This window comes from Drosophila hydei, unplaced genomic scaffold, assembly GCF_003285905.1.
Source record: "Drosophila hydei strain 15085-1641.00,03,60 unplaced genomic scaffold, DhydRS2 tig00000232-arrow-arrow-pilon, whole genome shotgun sequence".
Lineage (NCBI taxonomy): Eukaryota > Metazoa > Arthropoda > Insecta > Diptera > Drosophilidae > Drosophila > Drosophila hydei.
The window spans coordinates 2215181-2235636 of record NW_022045690.1 but is presented as its reverse complement, the minus strand read 5'-3'; the positions used below and the strand labels follow the sequence as shown (position 1 = coordinate 2235636).

The following is a 20456-nucleotide window of genomic DNA, read 5'->3' as shown; positions in this document are numbered from 1 at the left end:
CGTAATATGTTTTAATGCTATATATACATATTTCTGTGTATGCCCTATGCACATGCATAGGCATTTTGTTGTGTATGTATGTGTTCCACTTGCCATCATCGAAACTGAAAATCAGTCAAAAAACAACAAACTCTTCTTGCACTCTTCTTTTTTATTTATCATTATCATTATTATTATTATTATTATTATTAATATTATTATTACTATTACTATTATTAGTTGTACCCAGCAACAAACAAAAGTCGAAAAGTTATTGTTTAATGTTTTAAGTGTTCGCATTTTTTTGTTGCTCTTCGAAAAAGTAGAAAAATATTGCTCTAAAAAATACAGGGCAACTCTTTTCATTCATCGAGAATATATATCATACATACATACACACATATATACATATATTTATATTTATATATATATATATATATATATATGTATTTAAATATACTTTTGATACTTATCATTCATAGTTGTTTGCGTGTTTATTTTCTTTGTTTGTTTGTTTTTGGTACAGGCTTAGACATAAAAAACAGGCGCTAGTTGAAACCTTGGAGGGCAAAAGATTTACAATTGTTATGGCACACACATACATTCTAATTTTTATGTGTATGTGCATATGTGGAATATATGTATATATATAGATATATTCTATATAATATGTATTATATGGTTTCTCTGTTCTACATAGTTAATAAAGGGATAGGCAGGCTTTCAGGCAGGGAAGTTTCTCTCAGTGTGTGTACGTGTGTGTGTGTGTGTGGGTGAGTTGAGTGCTTCCCTGTTCAGACTTCAGGCCACGTTTGCCATTAATATTATTGTAAGTTTTTCTTTTTTTGATTTTCTTTGTATACCCTGTAACTGTGTTTTGTTGGTGTGTCGTATCGGCTTGTCGAGGCATAACAGCAAATAACGTGAGCTTTAAGCTTAACACTTTAACAAAAATAACGGCTCTTTAAGCACCGACTAAAGCTTCAGCAAACTATATAAACTTCAAACTTTATATGAATATATATAAATATATATATGTTTATATAAAGTAAGAGACAACACATAGAATGTAGAAAACAGGGAAACATCTGATATTTTAGAGGCACTTTCAAGTATTTCATTTTAACATTGCGCGACTACAAAAACAATTGAATACAAAAATTATATATATATATATATATATATATATATATATATATATATATATATATATATATATATATATACATACTATATACATATATATATGTATCAGCTTATATTGATGATGTTTGGCTTTATATTCAACTTTAAACAGAGAAGAAATTTGTTCATTCAACACAATTTCGATATTCTAACTATATATATATAAAGCTAAACCCAATCGAAACCATAAGAAAATATATATAAAAAAACAGAGTTGAAATTAAATCACAAATTGTGTGTATTTGGTACGCAAACAAATCATAATCATAATCATAATCATATATGTATATATATATATATATATATATATATATATATATATATATATCTTTAATAATAATGATAGTATGATAATTCTTTTAATATTCTTACATTTTTTAAGAGCAATAAAAAAAAACATTAACAAACTGTTTACTGGTCAAGATAAACGATGATATATCATATTAGTTCGTACGTCATTAAATATAATAGCTTATACATATATGTATATATATATATGTATGTATATGTAAGAGGTAATAGAGGAGAGGAGTGTGTGTGTCTGTGTGTGTGTAGGAGTTGGTTAGGAAGTGGGTCAGTTTACAATAAGACAAGTCTCGCTTTGCTGTTATAAAGTTTAATGACTATAACAATATTAAAATATATATAAATATATATATATATATATATATATATATATATACTTGTGTGTGTGTGTGTGTGTCTGCATTCTATATATAGAACTTTGCAATAGCTTTGCAGCGACAACTCGAGTCGAGTCGAGGCGATTGTCTGCGTGCATTCTCTTTCAATTTTTGCAAATGCAAATATATAAACATATATATATACATATATATATGCACATATAGACATATAGATATATATATATATATATATATACATATAAAATTTCAATTGAAATTTAACTGGCAATAAGTGTTTCACATCTGTTTTCAATTAAAATTTCTATTTTTTAATTAGTTCTCTTTTCTTCTTTTGCTAGAAAGGTACTTGAAGTGTCTACACTCAGAAGGAGCCGGGGCTAGGGCAATGGGGCGGTTGTGGGTGGTGGGGGTAGAGGCGTGGCGTTAACTATATAGTGTGTAAATAAATTGCAGCGCAACTTGCAAAGCGTTTTTCGTATTTACATTTAAATTTAACTAAGGTTTCGCTCTACACGTTCAACCATCAACGTTTAACAATTTTTGTGAGTTGACAAAAAACAAAAAAAAAAAAAAACAAAAATTCTTTACAATAAAAATAAAAGAAAAGAAAAGGAAAGCTCTTTAGGTCCGGAAAAACAAAGAAAAAGTGTTAACAAGATTTGCATAAATTTGTAACTACAATATAGTTTAATGCCTAAAAACTAATTGTTGTTTTGTTTTTATTTGTTGTTTCGTTATATATTGTTTTTTTGCTTATGGTACTAAAAGTATCTTTGATTTAACATTTACTTGAGTGTCGCATGTTGTGTTATTGTTTTTGTTTGTTATACATATACATATACACATACATATACATATGTATATATATATATATATATATAGGGTATGCGGATTGCTATGCTACGCTTTATTGGCCCGTGTTTTGTTAATTGTTTTTGTTTTTGGTTGATTTTGTTAGCACTTAAGTTAATAATGTATAACATATGATAATTGTAATAATAGTAATATAATAATAATTGTTGTAATCATAATAGTTATAATAATAATATAGTAAGTAGTATATAACATGTAGCGATATTTAAACAATTCAATTTGATTTTTGTTTTTTTTTTTTTTTTGTTTCTCTTCTTACTTTTTTCTCTCTAAGGACTCAATTATAAGGCGCTATATGTTGTTGTTGTTGTTGGTTTTTTTAGTACTATGCATATGCAAATATGCATGTGTATATATAGTTGCATGTGTATATATATATAAATATGTGTGTGTTACATATATGTTGTTGTTTTACTCACAGCAAACAAACAAATAAAAAGTACTTTGATAACGCAATTGTTTGCTATTTCCTCTCATTTTTCGTTCTTTTTTTTTTTAATTTTTCACATTTTTGCTATTTTTTTCAGTTTTTGTTTTAATTTTTTCGCCTTCCGCTTGTCTTGTTTTAAGTTTCTTGTACATGTGTAAACAATTACATTTAAAAAATCGTGCCCAGCTAGCACCTTAGGACATTTCATTTTGTGTTTTAGTTTTGTTGTTTTTCATTTAAAGCGAGTTAAAAATTTTTAAAAAAGTTATGTATATATATATACATATATATATATATACATATATATATATATATATATATACATATATATATATATATATATATATATATATATATATATATATATATATATATATACATATATATATATATATACATATACATATATATGTCTGTTTATATGCACAAGTTGTAAATTAAAAGCTAACAAAGAAAATTGCAACTATTAAAAAATTATATAATGGCCAACAATCAAGTCGAATATAAAAAATTAACATCTAAAATTAAGCTACTAAAAAATGGATTTTAAAAAAATAATAATAATCATTAAATAATAAATATATATATATACATATATATATATTTATATATATACATACATATATATTCATATACATATTTATATATATTATAATCAAGAAAAAAATGTATCATCGATAACAAAAAAAAAATAATAATAATAATTATAATAATAATAAACACAGAGAATGGGTAAATATTAAAATTGAAATTGGATTAAAACCAAAACATTTGACTAAATGCTACGCATTGTACAGAAATCGCTTTAGAAAGAGACAACAAATGGTGCGAGCAGCATGGTGAGGAAACTAGTGTGTGTGTTTTTGTTGTGTGCCAGTTCAGCAGACAGAGAGAAAACATAGCGATATAGATCTCTCTACAGTCGGCCGCCAGCTTTGCGCCATATTCACCGCATCCAATTGGCTTTTCGCTTGATTTTGGTACGCACTCCACGCAGAGGCTTTCCTTTGCTCTTGGCTGGCGCGGAATTTACCATAGCAGCGCTTAGCGACAGCATGGATTGCCCATTACCAGAGACGGCACCTCCACCATTTGGCAGACAGCTTATACTGGACAAATACAAGTTGGACGCATTGTTGCCCGTCGCAACGTTTGCATTGTATGGCTCATCGTAGAGCGGCCTTTGCTGCTGCTGTTGCTGCTGCAGCTGTTGCTGTTGCTGCTGCTGCTGTTGTTGCTGCTGCTGAGCAGACGCCCCGGCAGCAGCTACATTGGCAGCAGCGCTGCTGAGTAATGCCATTTTACTGCCGCTGCCATTTGTATAGACGCCGGTGTTCTGCGGCTGCTGCTGATGCTGATATTGCAGCTCGAGGTGCTGCCATTTCTCCTCCTCGATGCTGCGACTGGAGGCACGTTTGTGCGGCGAGCCGTGGCTGCTGCCACTGCTGCCATTGCTATGATAGTGGGTCGTGGTCGTCGACGAGCCGCACTCCACAATTGAGGAGCGCGAAAGGGAGAGCAGAGCATCAACACCATCGCGATGTCGCTGCTGATCGGCCAGCTCCTCGGGCGTGATATTATGACTAAGCAAACAGAATTCAAAAGAGAAGAAGGTTTAAAGATAAGCTCATACTATTTAAAGTCCACTCGACTCTTACTTCTCCTCGCTGCTGTCGTAGGCCGCATCGGAGCTGGCACAATTGCTGTCGCCGCCATGGCCAACACTCTGTTGTGTCTGCTGTACATTTTGGCCATTGCCGTTGCCATTGATCAGAGGTGTCGAAGCCCCACTGTCTGCATTGCTATTGCCGCCAGCCGAATAGGTGTGATCCTCGCTAGGAGAACTGGTTATCACTGGAGCACTATAGAGACAGAGAAAGAGAGAGAGAAGAGCAATCCTCTGATTAGTTGACCGTTGACGAATAACTCACGCAACTTACCCGTTGTGAAAGCTATCAAGGAAGGCTTTTGAGCCATGCTTAAGGAAAAGCATCGCCGCAGCCGCATGGACATCATCGATGCTATCGGCGCCGCAGTCACGGGCCAACCGCTCGAAATTTACGGCACTAATGGCAACAGAGCCAGCACCAGCTCCAGGTCCAGCTGGTGCTGCTACTACAACATTACCAGATCCATTCGCATAGTTGTACTTATTGTTGTTGTTGTTGTTAGATGCATAGTCCACCGACAGCTCCTCGTCCACAGCATCGCCCATGTAGTGCGGCTCCTCGATATTGCGAAATGCCTTGGACAGATTAGGAAATAGCTTCGGATCGAAGCGGGGATGATTGCCGCCAGCAGGCGCCGGTCCTGTGCTGCCATTGGACGTGGCAGCCTGGCTGCCGCTGCCGCTGCCATTGCCATTGGCCAAGCCGCCAATGCCCTTGGCGGGCGTTGTAGACGCCACTGAAACATGAGCAGTACCATCCAAGCTATCGTAGCCAGCAATGCTGCCAGCGCCGCCAGCAACGCCACCAGCATGGCCATTGGGGCTCTTAAGCATCGGACTTATCTTGTCAACGGCCGAGTTGGGGAAGTAGGGCGAACGGTTGAGAGCCTGCATCAGATTTGGTCGCTGCTGCGGCTCAACGCGCCACAGCGAGCCTTTTCCCATGTTGGGCGCCTTCTCCACCTTGACGAAACTCTTGTTCAGCGACAGATTGTGCCGCACGCTGTTCTTCCAGCCATTGGGCGCTGACTTGAAGTAGGGAAAATGCTGCACGATCCACGCGTAAATCTCCTTAACAGGCAACGCCTTCTCATTCGAGTCCTCAATGGCCATGAAGATCAAGGAACTGCAAGAGCGTAAAGTGCATGGGAAATGTTAGTTAAGCTCGAAGATAAGTTCGGCAAATTGTCAATTTAATATTGCTGCTAAAAGCAATGGAACCAAATACTTCACTAATCACGGAACTCGTTCTTTAGACTCCAGCTTCAAATCTTACCTAAAGCTATATGGCGGCTTATTGTTTGTATGCACGTATGGATCATATGGCACATTGTTGGGATGCTTTTGCTTTTGGGGCGTGCTGCTGCTGTTGTTGCTGCTGCTGTTGTTGTTGTTATTGTTGTTGTTGTTGCCAGGGCCGGAGCTGCCGTATGTAGCTGAATTGTTGTTGTTGTTGTTGCTGCTGCTGTTATTGTTGTTGTTGTTATTGTTACCGTTGGCTTTGGACATTGATTGATATTGAGGCGTGCTCGTGTGCATGCGTGCCCCATTGCCCAGGCCAATGTCGAACTCCTTGAGCGAGTCCTCGTTGTCGTAGCTGGCATAGCTGTTGGGGCTGCGCAGATTGGCAATGCCGGAAGCGGAACCAGTCGAAACGGAGCCGGAACCGGAACCGGAACCAGAACCATTGTGCACCGCCGTAGGCGTCATGGACGGCGGCGGCGGCGTCACCGACAACTGCAGCACACCGGTTCGCGGCTGCACCGCACTGTAGTAGGTGACAGGTGGCAAAAGAGCCGCACCTGGCGGCGTCTCCGGTGAGGAAATATTGGCGGGCTGTTGTGACCTGGGCATACAAAGAGAAGAAACAAAATATCGATTCAATTTCATTTAAATTTATTATTATTAAAGAGCAATTTAAACCATAAAAACTACTTCAAAATGGCAAGAGATGGGCAAGTGCGAACGAGACGGCAATCAAATAAAAATTGTTGGCAACTTTTTCAGAATGTTAACAAGGAAACTAATTCATTCATAACAATGAAAGCCTTTCCTCTTCACACCTTTATAACGAGTGAAAGACCAGATTCAAGACGAAACTCGCGATTAAGAGGCAGACAAAGATCGAACGGAAGAGACTGCATAGAGTGGGGGAGAGGGAGGAGAGAGAGAGAGAGAGAGAGAGAGAGAGAGAGAGAGAGAGAGAGAGAGAGAGATTAAGAACAGTTCCGGTCTGAAGAAGAGCGAAATAGCTTCAAAACCAGCGACGAATGCAAACAAAGCCAAAAAGTGTAAACTGACAGACTCCCTACCTCCCTCTCTCTCTTCTTCATCTAAGTCTGCATCTCTCTCTCTCTAACTCTTTCTCGCTTTTTCCTATCTCCCTCTCTGTTCCTCTGAGAGTCACTAAAACGTTTACGAATGCGAACAAAGCAAAAAGCCAATCATTTTTCGGCTCTTTTTCTATCTCTATCTCTATCTCTATCTCTATCTCTATCTCTATCTCTATCTCTATCTCTATCTCTATCTCTATCTCTATCTCTATCTCTATCTCTATCTCTATCTCTATCTCTATCTCTATCTCTATCTCTATCTCTATCTCTATCTCTATCTCTCTCTTTCCATCGCTCCACCTCTCTTTGTCACTCTGCCAAACAAAATAAATTGTTAAAAGCCACTTCAAAGATGATTAAAATATGCAACTTACATAACATGTGGAGCGGTAACAAAACTGTAGCCAGGTGGCAACGTTGTGGTGCTAACCACCGATTGTGGCGTTGTGTGTTGTTCGCTGGTGTTGTTGCTGTTGCTGTTGCTGCTGCTGCTGTTGGTGGTGGTGGCGGAGGCTGTGGCGGTGGTGTTGCTGCTGCTGCTGCTGCTATTGGGCGTTGAGTAGTTGACGGCATCGAATACTGCATTGAAGCTGTTCGATTTCGGCACTGGACTGTTGCCCCCATTGACGGCCGCCGTCGAGGAGCCCGAGGCGGAGCATGAGCTGAGCGTCGAATTGTTTGAGGAGGCGGGCGAGCTGACCACGGTAACGGTTGAAGCCACCACATGGCTGATATTGTTGTTGGCGACGGTGGTGCTACTGGTGTTGTTGTTGCTGCTGCTGCTGCTGCTGCTGTTGTTATTGTTGTTGGTGATGTTGTTGTTGCTGTGATCCACATGCACGTTCATCTTTTCGCGCAGATATTTCTTGTGCGGATGATGCGTTGTGGTATTCCCAGTGGATTTATAGCTAGCTGTTCCATTCGTACCATTGCTGCTGACAAAGATTTGCGACTGCTGCTGCTGCTGCTGTTTGTCAGTTGCTGTTGTTGCGGGCATGAAAGTGTTGCCGGCAACACGCGGCATAAAGGCACCAGCGACTGTTGCACCCGCTGCTGTGGCATTCGGTTTGCTGCTGGCTGCTTTGTACTCCACCACGGTGGTTGTGCCGCTGGGTCCCTTGTGCACCGTTGTGGTCCTATAGACGGCGGGTGACTGCGACAGCTGATGCTGTTCGTTGGCATCGCTGTGTGACAGTTCCTCGATTATATCGTTCACTAGGCAAATGTTGTAAGGCTCTGGTGTGGCTGCTGCAGCTGATGCTGCTGTTGCTGCAGCTGCTGCTCCGGCTGTTGTGGTTGTTGTCGCTGTGGCCGTTGTTGTTGGCGACGATTTGAGCGCCACTGCAACACCACCGCGTTTCACTGCTGCTGCTGCGGCAGCAGACGTTGTTGTTGTGGTCACAATGCCTTTGATCAGATTGCTCTCATTCAGCCAGGACAAGGGACGCAGCTCATCATCATCAGCAGCTGCGCCTGACGCGGTCAAAGCATCCGCCGCACTAAGCTCCAATTGCTCTGTGGCAAGCACCACTATATTGCCAGCGGCTGCTGCCGCTGCCGACGACGCGTTGCCCGCCTGCGTGGCATTCTCATATGCCGTGAAGCTGCCGCCATTGGGCCGCAACAGTAGGTACTTTGAGTTGGAATTCATGTGGGCGTGGCCGTGGCCGTGGCTGTGTCCGTGTCCAAGTCCCAGTCCCAGTCCTAGTCCGTGTCCGTTTGATGGCGGCGCTGCGGCCGCTGTGCCTGCCACGCTGTGGTAGCCGTGTGCAGCAGCTGCTGCTGCTGCCACCACGGCGGCGCTCGTTGCGGCTGCTGCCGTCTGCAGTTGCCCACGCAACTGGCTCAAATCGTGCGTCGTTAACAGCTGTGTGGGATTATCTGTTGACATGCTCCTGCAACAAAGGTCAGAAGAGAAGTTGATTACCGAAATTCAGCTAAACAAAGTTAAAGCTTTAACTTAAACCGAATCACGGATATCTAACTGTAGTTTCATTATATAGCCTATATCGGACAGATATCGTACACCATATATCATTTATACCATCATACAAGAGACAAAATTGAGGGAGATAAGTCTGAAGTGATCACATCAAGTTCTCAAAAATATCAAAATATGCAGCCAACAATCGATACATATCGATACATCGATGTCTGCAGAGGCTAAACGTGAAGGCAATTTAAAAGCGAAGAATTCAACTCATAATCAAGTGTTATTTTCCAATTAGCGATTGCTTATCAAATCAGTAAATATAAAAGACACACGCATGTGTCTTGCGCTTCTTCTATTTCTTGTTATTTTTTATCGGCGTCCTTCATTTTTTTTTATTGCATACCTCAATGCGCTGTCAGCACCACTGTGCCCCATTTCAATTACCCCGCCGATAATAAGTAATATTGCCACTAATACTCACACAAGCACAATCACAAGCACAAGCACAATAACATGCACACGCACTATCTCTCTCTCCCTCTCTCACACACGCTGTTCCTCTCTCCTTTCTTGTTTTGAAAAGTGGCCACATTTTTAAGTTAAATGCTAAACGCTTTACGCAATCATCACCAGCCGCCCGGGCCACCATTTTGTGTATGTATGTGTGCGTGTGTATTTTGTTTGTATTTGTTTCTATTTGTGCGTTGCTTTTTGCATTATTTTTATTTTCCAACAGCATTTTTTTATTGCTTCTAATTTACGCGTGTAGTTTTTGCCGTCTTTATGGCTTGATGAGTGGCTGCGACGCCGGCTGAGACGCCGACAGCTTGCGTTCACCTGCTACTAGAAATTGTATTTGTATTTGTATTTGTTATACTTTTTTACTTTTTTCGGCTGTTTTGTTGCGAGCGTCGCTTTGCGTTTGTATATTTATTTGTGTGTGTGCTGTATGCCTGAAAATTGTTGTTTACGCTCTTCATCTCCTCTCTTTCTAGATGGCTAGGTGTGTTTATTGTAGAATTATCTTATCAGCATTTTGCATTTAAGTTATAGCTACAACAGTAATATCTCTTGTTCAAGCTGAGAGCGAGCGAGTGAGCGAGCGAGGCAATATCAAAGGATATTGTATCAATGACTAATTCATATTTCTGGTATTTAAATAAATGTGGTACAGTTAAGCACACGTTTCTCTCACAGTTAGAGCTGATTAATTAAATAAATAGCTACACATGTCCGCATTAAATGCCGTAAGGGACAGCACTGTAAGTGTATTATTTATTGATTTTTATTGGCCACCAACAAAATTACTGTGACAACAACAAAAGAACAGTAAAACGAGCGCGCCACAACAAAGACGGCGAGTCAAAACAAACGATACGCGAAACGAACAGCAATGTAAAAGCAAAAGCAAAAGCTCAATAACAACAAAGACGGCGACAACAAGAGTTTAAGCGCCATACAATAGTCGCTTTACAGTCGCATGCCAAAATAATGGACGCACATAGCGGAGCAGCACTTCACAGCTGTTGTTCTTGTTATTGTTGCTGGAAGGCTGACTGCGAAAACACAAACAAACTAGAAAATAAAGCTTGCGACGCAATTTTGAAAGTTTCCGTCGTTGTCTTGGCAACTTTTTATAAACAAAATACAGCAACAACGTTAATTTGCACAGTAGCGTCGCACGAGAGAGCCGAACGACGCCGACGTCAGCGTTTGGGCAAACGACAACGTGGTTTTGGTTAGGCTGGCTCTCCTTCTAAGCAATGTATGTATGTGTATGTGTGTGTGTTTACCTAATTAGCTAAAAGAGACACACATACACACAATATACAAAACCATTATACGTTTGCATATAGTTATAATATTGCAATTTCAACACAAGCAAACATACGCATATACACCCTAGTGTATATATTGCAAGTTATTTGAGCCGCGGTTGTGACGTGTGCCAAAAACAAAGAAATGACAGCTCGTTGTTAGTCTCTCTTTTTTTCTTTCTCTCTCTCTCTCTCTCTCTCTCTCTCTCTCTCTGGCCGACTCTCTGTTGTTTATCTGCTTTACATTATGTGTTTGTTTATTTTTCAAGCGCAAGCCAAACGTCGCAGTTTTTCAGGCTTAGCTCAGTTAAATGCAAGAGAATGCGAATAGAAGAGTGTCGCAAAGAAAAGAATAGCCGTTGTAGCCGTAGCTTTTGCGCTTCGCTGCCGACAACGTAGCCGCGTCAGTTGTCAGTTTTTCGTTCTAGAAACGTCAACTGCTTCTGCTGCAGCGCTGCCTGCCGGCTGTTCACTTTCTGTTGTGTGACCTATGGACCTTTCTATGCTGCTTTTACTGCAGCTGCTGCGCTGTTGTTGTTATTATACTTTTGTTGTTCTGCTTATGTTGTTCATGTTATTATTATTGTTATGTGGGCGTCAGGGAAGAAGCAGCAGCACGGAAGAGTAAAATACGATTGGTTAAACTGTACCTGCTGCTGCTTATAACACGCGCTTTGTACTTGTGTAGATGATTCATACACATAAATATAAATACAACTTTAACCGCTGCTAATCACATAAAAACCACAATATCAAACACAATTAAGTACCGTTGTTTTTGTTGTCCCATTTAAAAGTATGTTTTAAGGGATATGCGTAAATTAACTGCTTCCTCTTTAAATAATCAACACTAAATCGAAAGAGTGAAAAAACGTGAGACAATCAGCAGAGGGGGTGGGTTATGGGGGCAGTCGGCTGCGGGTTTGTCACAATGACAAACACATATTAATGGATAATAATAATAATAATAAGAGAGGATGAGGAAGAGGAAGATGAGGGAGAGTAGGACATGACCAAAGCAAAACAAAGCAAATAGAAGAGAAGGCGCAACACTGTTGCTTTGTTGTTGCTTCGTTTATCTGATGCCATTTCGATCGCTCTCTAAATAAATAATAACAAATAGCAAAACAGTTCACGTAATCAAATAAAAAAGAGAGCGAACGAGCGAGGAAGAGATGAAGAGAGCGCACACGCGAGGTAGAGCGAGCTTTGCATATTTCCGGCAGCGCCGCCGCCGACGCCGCCAACAACAAAAACAACACTTTTAACAACAACAGCTGGCCAAGCATTTTTTGAGAGCTTTTAATGGCGTCCAATGACATGCGCTCCCGCTCTCCCATTCCCAAACGTTGTACTGTACTTGTCTATGTGTGAGTGTGTGTATGTTGGTGAAATATAAACAAAAATTATTGAAATTAAGTGTAATAAAAAATGCCAGAATACAAACTTAAATTAATTTAATAAAAATTCAAAAGTTCTAAGCTATATATACACTATATATACACATACATATATAATTTTTTTTGTTTTACTAGTTTTTTTATTTTAATATAGTTTGATGTACTGTTCGCTTTTAATTAGGTATTTATCTGGTGTAATTGTGTTTACTTTTTACTAACACACACACACACACACACACGTGTGGTAGTAGTTTAGAATTTTCTCGAGCTTTAGCTAAAGTAGACAACAAACAACGAAAAATTGTCGGCGACCACGCGGCGTATACGTAACCCCCATGCAAACAGCTCGCTGTATATGTGTATATATAATGTGTGAGTTTTGAGTCTATATATATGTACATACCCATATGTACATATATACACGGCTATTTGTGCGTGTCTGTGTGATGACTTCAAGTTGGGTCGCACAATTGTATATTACGTATACGCTACATATGCAGGCAGGCAGGCAGACAGACATAAGAAAAAGAAATAAATATACAGCAACGCACACACACACACACTCACATAGTCGTTTACAACAGATAAACAACTGGTAGATATATAGTAGAAAATATAGCAAAATACGCAAAAATATTAAGAAAACTTATCAAAAAAAAAATAAGTAACAAAAATAAAAACAATTTTAAAAATGAATAAATAAATAAGTAAACGAACGTCTGATGGAGACAGAAACACATAGCGGTGACAAGGCCGCTTTGAATGTGTTGTTGTTCTCTTAGTTCACTGTCTGCGTGTGTGAGAGCGAGACAGGGTAAGTGTTATTGTTTTCATTGTTGTTTCTAAACAACACTTTAGCTTTAAGTAAAAATTAAAAAATATTTATATGGATAAAAAAAATATTATTCAATTTCTTCTATTTTCCTTGCATAAAATAAAAGTTGTATTTCTTTTACTTTAAATTCATACACAAATACTAAAAAAAAAATGAAACGCTCTGCTGCTCAGCTCACTGCTCTCTTTAAGTGCGAGCTTTCACTCTTCCACATACGCACACAACGGCAGCGACAGCGCTGCTCGCTCTCTCCCTCCCTTCAACACAAAAACACACACACGTTAACTGTTCAACGTGGTTTTTATTATTTTTCTATGTATTTTTATACTTTTCGTTGGTTTTTAGCGAAATTCGTATATTTCTAGCATGCGGATTATGAAATCGAGACACCGATTAGAAGAAAAAAAAATAGTGTAAACATATGTAAAACCGACTATGGCAAATCATTGTATATTTTTTTTATTGTTTTTCGTATCCATGACTCTCACTTTGAATGCTCTCTCTTACTTCTCTTCGCTTAAGCTCACGTTCCTGTGCCCACTGACGTACACACGCACACACACTTTAACATATGCATATGTATATGTATATATGGCACCTTTTGTTGTTGGAAGTGATCCACATACCTTTGCACTAGAAGAACTGACAATGTTTTCTAAACATTTGGCACACAACAATTTATTGAACTCTTTTTAATTTATTTATTTATTTAATTATTTTAGCTAAGAAATGATATCTGAAATTTTGTAATTTCGCCTTTTATACTGAGGCCTCGCACAATTTGAACTGTAAAGCACGCGAGCAGACAAACGAATGAAGCGAAACGGCGGCAGCACCAGCAAATGAAATGCCGAAACGAGCCCCACACACACACATGCACACAAACATATACGCTCGCGAGCGCAAACGTAACAAAGCACGTAAGTTTGCAATGTGGGAGAGAGCCGGCATGCAACACACAAAGTCAAAAGCGCGTCGTAAACAACAACAAGAAAGCTAGATTTGACAACCATACAGTATGAGAGAGCATAATAACAGATAGACGCCGCTGCTGTTTGTGCTTTACGTATATATCTGTATGTTTGTGTGTGTGTGTAAGAGCGTTGGCGCATGACATTGCCATTTATTGAAAGCTGGGCAGCAGCAGCAGCAACAACAAAACAAACGACGGCAGCGTCAGCAGCGGTGTCGACCTTATTGACGAGTTTTACAAACTATTTTTGTTGTGCTTTACTCAAAGGATCAGACCCGCAACAAAAGCACAACAAACAGCTGTTTGGGTAAGGCCCTTGCGTGACTCAATTGAAAGATACAGAGAGAGACAGAGGAGGAAAGAGACAGAGCATTCATGGGTAAGCTTGAGGGGGAGAATGAATTAAGCTTTGATACTCTCTTCATGTTGATTACAATTGTTTATAAATATATGAGACACAAAAAACCATATTGTTGATGTTCTATGTTGAGACTTAGCTGAATTAACTCAAATTTGTTTAATTAATTAATAAATAATTAACGTACTTACTGAAAGGTGGTAACTAAGACGCTGGCGTCAACACGTGCGCTGCCAACGCATCAAAACAACTATAGCGTCGCTTAATAGCGGTCGCAGCAGGAAATACAAGAAGCCAAAAAGCTAAAGCAACAAAATGAAATCAGAAAAAGCTAACAGTATAATAACAACAACGCAAGCAGCGGCAGCAAAAGCTCGGCCAAATGCAGCGCAAGCATATATACTTGTTGTTGTAGTTGTATTTAGCATATTTAATTTTAGCCAGGCGGAAAGGAAAATTGAAAAACGGCATTGTCTTTTCTGCAGCTTCTTCCTCTTTGGACTCTCTTTGTTAAAAATAAATTATTATATTCATTTTATTTACGCACAAAACAAAAACAAAGCAAACGAAAGCGACAGATGGAGTGTCATATAAAAAGAGAGCAATGGAATGGAAGAGAGACGGAGAAGGAAAAAGAGAGCACGCGTTCGTCAGACTGAGAGCGGAATGAACTTTTGCCGGCTTTTTTGGGCCGCTGCGCAAGGGAGGGAGGAAAAACTGCAATCACAGCAGTAGCAGCAACAGCACAAGCAGCAGGCGCGACGAAAACTAAAAAAAGCGCATCAAACAAAATCGTCAACTAAAAATAAGCACATCTTTGTTGTTATCGTTTTGTTTTTGTATTTTGATTTTGTTTTTCTTTTTATTTTTGCTTTGGCATTTAGAGAGCACGCGCTTTGCGTTGCGTTGGTTGAATTCATAGTAGATTTTGTATTTGCCTTTGCTTTCGTGACTGCTGCTCTGTTGTCAAGCGCCGAAGTGAGAGGAATGCAGCGCTGGTCCCTTCCACACAGTCCCCGTCGCTCTTTACACTATCCTTTGAGTGACAGTTCTTGGGCAATTTTCAATTTCAATTGATTTCGTTGTTCAAAAAATAAACCTTTGCGAGTGCGTGTATGTGTTTTTTTTTTGGCTAAGCCAATTGCTGTCACAAAAACAAATTGGGTCAACCACAATTAATAAACCTAAATATAGCAAAAAAATACATCTGCAGCACCAAAAACAACAACAAATACTGCTGATAACAGAACATAACGAAGTAGAAACATCAAAGCTTTGAGGATCGATTATATTAACCGTTAAAGTAACAAAAAATCATAACCATCTAATCGTAAAGGAGCATAATTGTCCACCCGACAAAGATGTCAAATGACATTTTATATTCAGTTGTTACCTGCAGATTTATCCATCTATAAAAACTTATTTTTCATTTGGTTATTTATTTATGTATTTATTAAGTAGTTAACAAAAAACGTATATGTTCCTTTTATGTTACTTAAAATGGCTCCGCACAAAGCAGCATAAGTTTTTTCTTCAAATGATTCTCTGCTTGGTTAGCAACAAGATTGAACAAACCTTCAACATATAAATCACATTTTTCTTTTTCTTTTTTTTTTTAAAGGTATAAAATTCGTTGGTTTCTTGTCGCTCTTTAATCAACTTACTCGAGAGAGACAGAGAGAAAGAAAAACAGAGCGCGATAAACGTTTTCAGTCAATTAGCACATTGGAAATAATTCAATGCAGGAACAACTGAACTACAACAAACTGAACTACTTACTGACTATATATCTATCTATCGTATATATATATATATATATATATATATATATATATATATATATATATATATATATATATATATATATATATGTATATATATATAAATTAATCTGCATGGAGATCATCGGTGTTATAAAAACCAGCTCATAACTGGAACTGACTGGGTAGAGAGAGAATGAATTAGTAAATGGATTATGTACACGGGTTTACATCCGGAAAATAAGTGTTGATCCACTAATCTGCATACAAATAAGCATATTTACATATATGTATGTATATATATAATTGTATGTACATACGAATTGTATGTGTTAGATGTTCATCAAGCTTATCTAGATCAAATGTAATAACAGCTATTTTATTATGCAGTCTTTTTAGGAACGTTTTCTGTCATTTCACAAAGTAAACCAATTTTAATTTTTCTAAATTTATTTATAATTTAACATTAAAATTGTTAGAAAGTATTGGAATTTGATAGCTTGTTTTTTTTTTCGTATTGATATTTTTGTCGCATGCACCAAAAAAGGGTATGTTCAAGTGCTCAAGTGTTTTGCTTAGTTCGTTTTGTTGTCAAATTTCAGTTGCCTTATAGCTGTTGTTATAGTCGTTGTTTTTGTTTTTATTACTGTTGTTGTATAACAGAGCATACACGCCGGTTGCCTCTGCTGCTGCGCTGTTTCTGTTATTTTTTTAGTTTCTTAGTTTTGTTTGCATTTTGCGCATCGTTCGTATTGTTATTGTTGTTGCTTCAGACACACAGCCACACAAGTGCACACACACACATGCTCGTCTACATATACATATATGACTATGTATGTACATACATATGTATATCTTATCGCGCTAACAATACAAAGTTCTTTTTTGCTACTGCTTTTGTGTGTATATATGTCTGTGTATGTACATATATACATAAGTACTGTGCGAGCTAAATGCATACATACATAATTATTTTCATTTTTTATGTAATCAACAAAACAGCGGCCACATGCGGTGGCGGCAGCGCTGGCTTTTCTGCCGCTAGACATGCGGTGGCGACAGCGGCAGCGCTGGCCTCTACCGCCACCGCCGCCTATTGCTTCTCTCCTTTGCCAAGGTTCTCAAAAAAAGCACCAAAGACACTGACACCACGACACAGCACACGCACACATCTTGTGTGAGGTGCAAAGTCATAGCGTCAACAAAAAAAGAGGCAGACAGAGAAAGAGACGAGGGAGCGTCGTTAGTTTGGTGCCGAGTGGGTGGGCAGAAAAAGCGTCGCCTGCCTATGCGTGTGATGCTCTTTTTCTTCTCCTCTCACATTCTCTTACACTCTCCCGCTCTGTGACTGGCCGCCTTCAATCCCTTTCGCAGACGTCATGTCAAAAATATTATGCCTTGTTTGTGTCTGTGTGCACATTCATATATATTTTTGTGTATATGTATTCAATTAGTTTTTAATGGGGGCGTTGTACAAATTTCCAATTGATTTTTAAGCACACGCACACAGAGCTTAAGTTATCTTTATCATTGCATAATCTCTCTTTGTTGTCGCATGCTAATTGCACACAGTTTTTCTTGTTCTCCTTCTTCTTCTTCTGTCATTTGAAGCTCACGAGCGCAGCTCCGATGCTCAAGCAAAAGTCAGACAATGACGAGGTCGCTTTATCACAAAATTCAAACCCCGCTACGTCTAAACGAATCAACAAATACTAATGCAGCTCTCAATGCGCGCTCTCACTCTCTTATACACTCATACGACGCGAAAAAAGCAAAAGCAGAGTTCAGAGCGAATCGCAATAACAATGCAAATCCATAAAAGGCTGATCGCAAAAACAACAACAATAACAAATAACCAAACAATTTACAAAGCAGTGGCGTCGTCATGGGACGCCAACGCAGACGTTTACGTCGCAACGCTGTCGCTCTGTTTCTATTTTCCTGCTGACGCAGACTTTGCTGAGAGAGAAGCACACCATTTCTCTCATTTTTCAGTTCTGCCAAATGTGAGCGCGTAACGACGACGACGACAGCAACAACAATAACAACTGACTGAAACCGAAGACGTCGATTAGGATGCCACTGTACATTATTAACTCTGAGTTCGAATGTAAATCAATTATTAATCAGCATATAGACCGTTTCTATTCCAACTCAACTGCATGTGAATACGACATGATACCAATCGTATGTATGCATTCACTTATTGTTACAAATGACCCAAATATAATTTCATATTGTTCTGACGTCACTAATATACTGATATACTACGTCACACGCAAATGCAATGCGTAAGCACATTTTTCTTGCCAGATCTGTCACTGGTATGCCATGTGCTGTGCATGCATTAGTCTTTGTGTGCAAATAGGTGATATAATATGTCTGTAGGTACATACATACAAATAGAAGCAAAATATTCTTTTAGAATATTATGCGCAGCAAATAAATTATAACAAAGACGCAAAGAACAACAAAATGTAGCGTGGCTCTCTCAGTATGCGAGACTGGCACATCGTTCCGGACGACACTGTAGCAACAAAACGTACAAATGCGGGCGACAATAATTGCTGACCACCTCACACCACCCCCAACCACGACCCAGAGAGCTGATCGTTTGCAGTTGCATTTCAATTTCAATTGTTGCTGACTATGCGCTGGCAGCGACGCCGCCGCCGCGTGCGCGTCTGCTGCGGGCCACTGCAGCAGGGGGCGTCAAATTTACAACGAAAACAAACCGCAATGAGACGCGGGGGTCGTCGTCTCTGCCAGCACTCTGCCTGCAACGAAGCAGTTTTCTTTTTTTGGCTGTTGGTGTGACCAAGTTTTTGTATTAAAACGCACACACACACATTAACAATATAAAAAAAAATAAATAAAAATAAAAAAAAATATGGACACACCACGTTTTGTTATTGCTCTCATGAAATTGAATTTTTGTACGCTTATTTTCTTTTTTTATTTCGTATTTTGCACTCACGTTTTGTTGTTGTTGTCAGAGCCAGCTTCGCTGTTCCTCTCTCGCGCTGCAACGTCACCGTCGGCGCTTGGATTCTTATGCTTATCTCCTGCTCTCTTTCGTTTCTGTTGTGGGCGGCACTTGCTAACCTCTTTACGCACTTTTTGAATTTGGTTGTTATTGTTGTTCTTCTGCCTCTTGAACGTTGTATCGACCAATTAATTAACACTGCACGCGAACGCGCCACAAAAAGTTTGCCAAAGACGGCGAAAGTCAAAAAGCAAACAATGAAAAAAAAAGTCAAGTAGGCAAAATATGTTTAGCGTTTATGTCTGTGCATTGTCTAAAATCAAAGTCATCAACATTAACTTTAGTTGATATTGCAATAAGGTTGTTGTTTACTACTATTTAAATATTGTTCAATTAATTTCTAAGTGTTGTCTCGACACCGCACGTCCGTAGCGCTGAAAGGCACAATGCAAAATGAATGAGATTTACAGAACTCTGACTGTGGCGACAACGGAACGAAAAATGAAACGAAACAACACAAAACGAAAGGCACAAGGCGGCAAACGCGGCGCAGTCGCCTACGACTCACAATGGGACAAGTTCACCTCACAGACTACTCAATTAATGTTTTAAATTAAACATTTATTATTGTATATATTGTATATAAATTATGATTTTACACAGAATAGTATTTGAAATTGTTTGCAATCACTTTTGATTGTATTCATATAAAATAAGAATTTTGCCCATAGTGCGACTGTAAGAATTACCGTAGCAGTCGGCTCTGCTTATGCCTCTGTACCTGCTTGCGTGTGTATGAGTGTTTTTGTGTGTTTGTGACTGAGAGCGAGAGAGAGTGCGTGTGTTGGCGCTCCCGCTGCCAGACTTTCTGTTGTTTGTTGTTATTGCTGCTGTTGATGACGCTGTTGTTGCAACTTGTCAACACATTGACGTAAACTGACAACAACCGCAAAGCCAGCTTATTTAATTTTAAGCATTGGAATTTGGTGTTGCCGCCTTTTGCAAATTTCATTTATTTAAACACTAATGACACTCACAATTATTTGCATTTTAATTGCAAAAAAACAAAATCTTGTTTATGTGATTTTGACGCTCGCATACTACCGCAAGCACAGCGAACATACGAAAACATATGATGGCGCTCTTTTGGCATATCGCTTGTGTGTATGTGCGTGAGTGTATGTGTGAACAGCGTAAGAGAGCGAATCAGCCAGATCAAAACGCGTGGCAAACACATGGTTTTTGTTTTTGGTCAGAAAGAGAAGTAGCAACAGCATGGAT

At 39.0% G+C, this 20456-nt stretch overlaps 1 protein-coding gene across 2 annotated transcripts; it reads right to left on the bottom strand.

Annotated features, from left to right (window-relative positions):
* Positions 1-3846: 3846 nt before the first annotated feature.
* On the bottom strand, positions 3847-19681 carry LOC111601823 (hyphally regulated cell wall protein 3). Of its 2 annotated transcripts, none has more exons than XM_023318646.2 (6): positions 19167-19681; positions 7488-9008; positions 6057-6626; positions 5052-5906; positions 4770-4973; positions 3847-4694 (listed from the first exon to the last, which is right to left on the bottom strand). In XM_023318646.2, exons 2-6 carry the CDS (start codon positions 9002-9004, stop codon positions 4058-4060), a joined length of 3783 nt encoding a protein of 1260 aa, XP_023174414.2. In that variant the 5' UTR covers positions 9005-9008; positions 19167-19681; the 3' UTR covers positions 3847-4057. The 2 variants fall into 2 exon arrangements, with proteins under 2 accessions (XP_023174414.2, XP_023174415.2); XM_023318647.2 differs by lacking the exon at positions 19167-19681 and adding an exon at positions 13725-13917.
* Between the last annotated feature and the right edge of the window lie 775 nt (positions 19682-20456).

Bases quoted from the DNA above. Each gene is read 5' to 3' on its own strand.
- LOC111601823 (XM_023318646.2), bottom strand. From the start codon at position 9,004: ATGTCAACAGATAATCCCACACAGCTGTTAACGACGCACGATTTGAGC. The intron at 6,627-7,487 runs GTAAGTTGCATA...TTGTATGCCCAG, and splicing joins GTTACCGCTCCACATGTTAT to GTCACAACAGCCCGCCAATA. The intron at 4,695-4,769 runs GTAAGAGTCGAG...CTGTTTGCTTAG, and splicing joins TACGACAGCAGCGAGGAGAA to TCATAATATCACGCCCGAGG.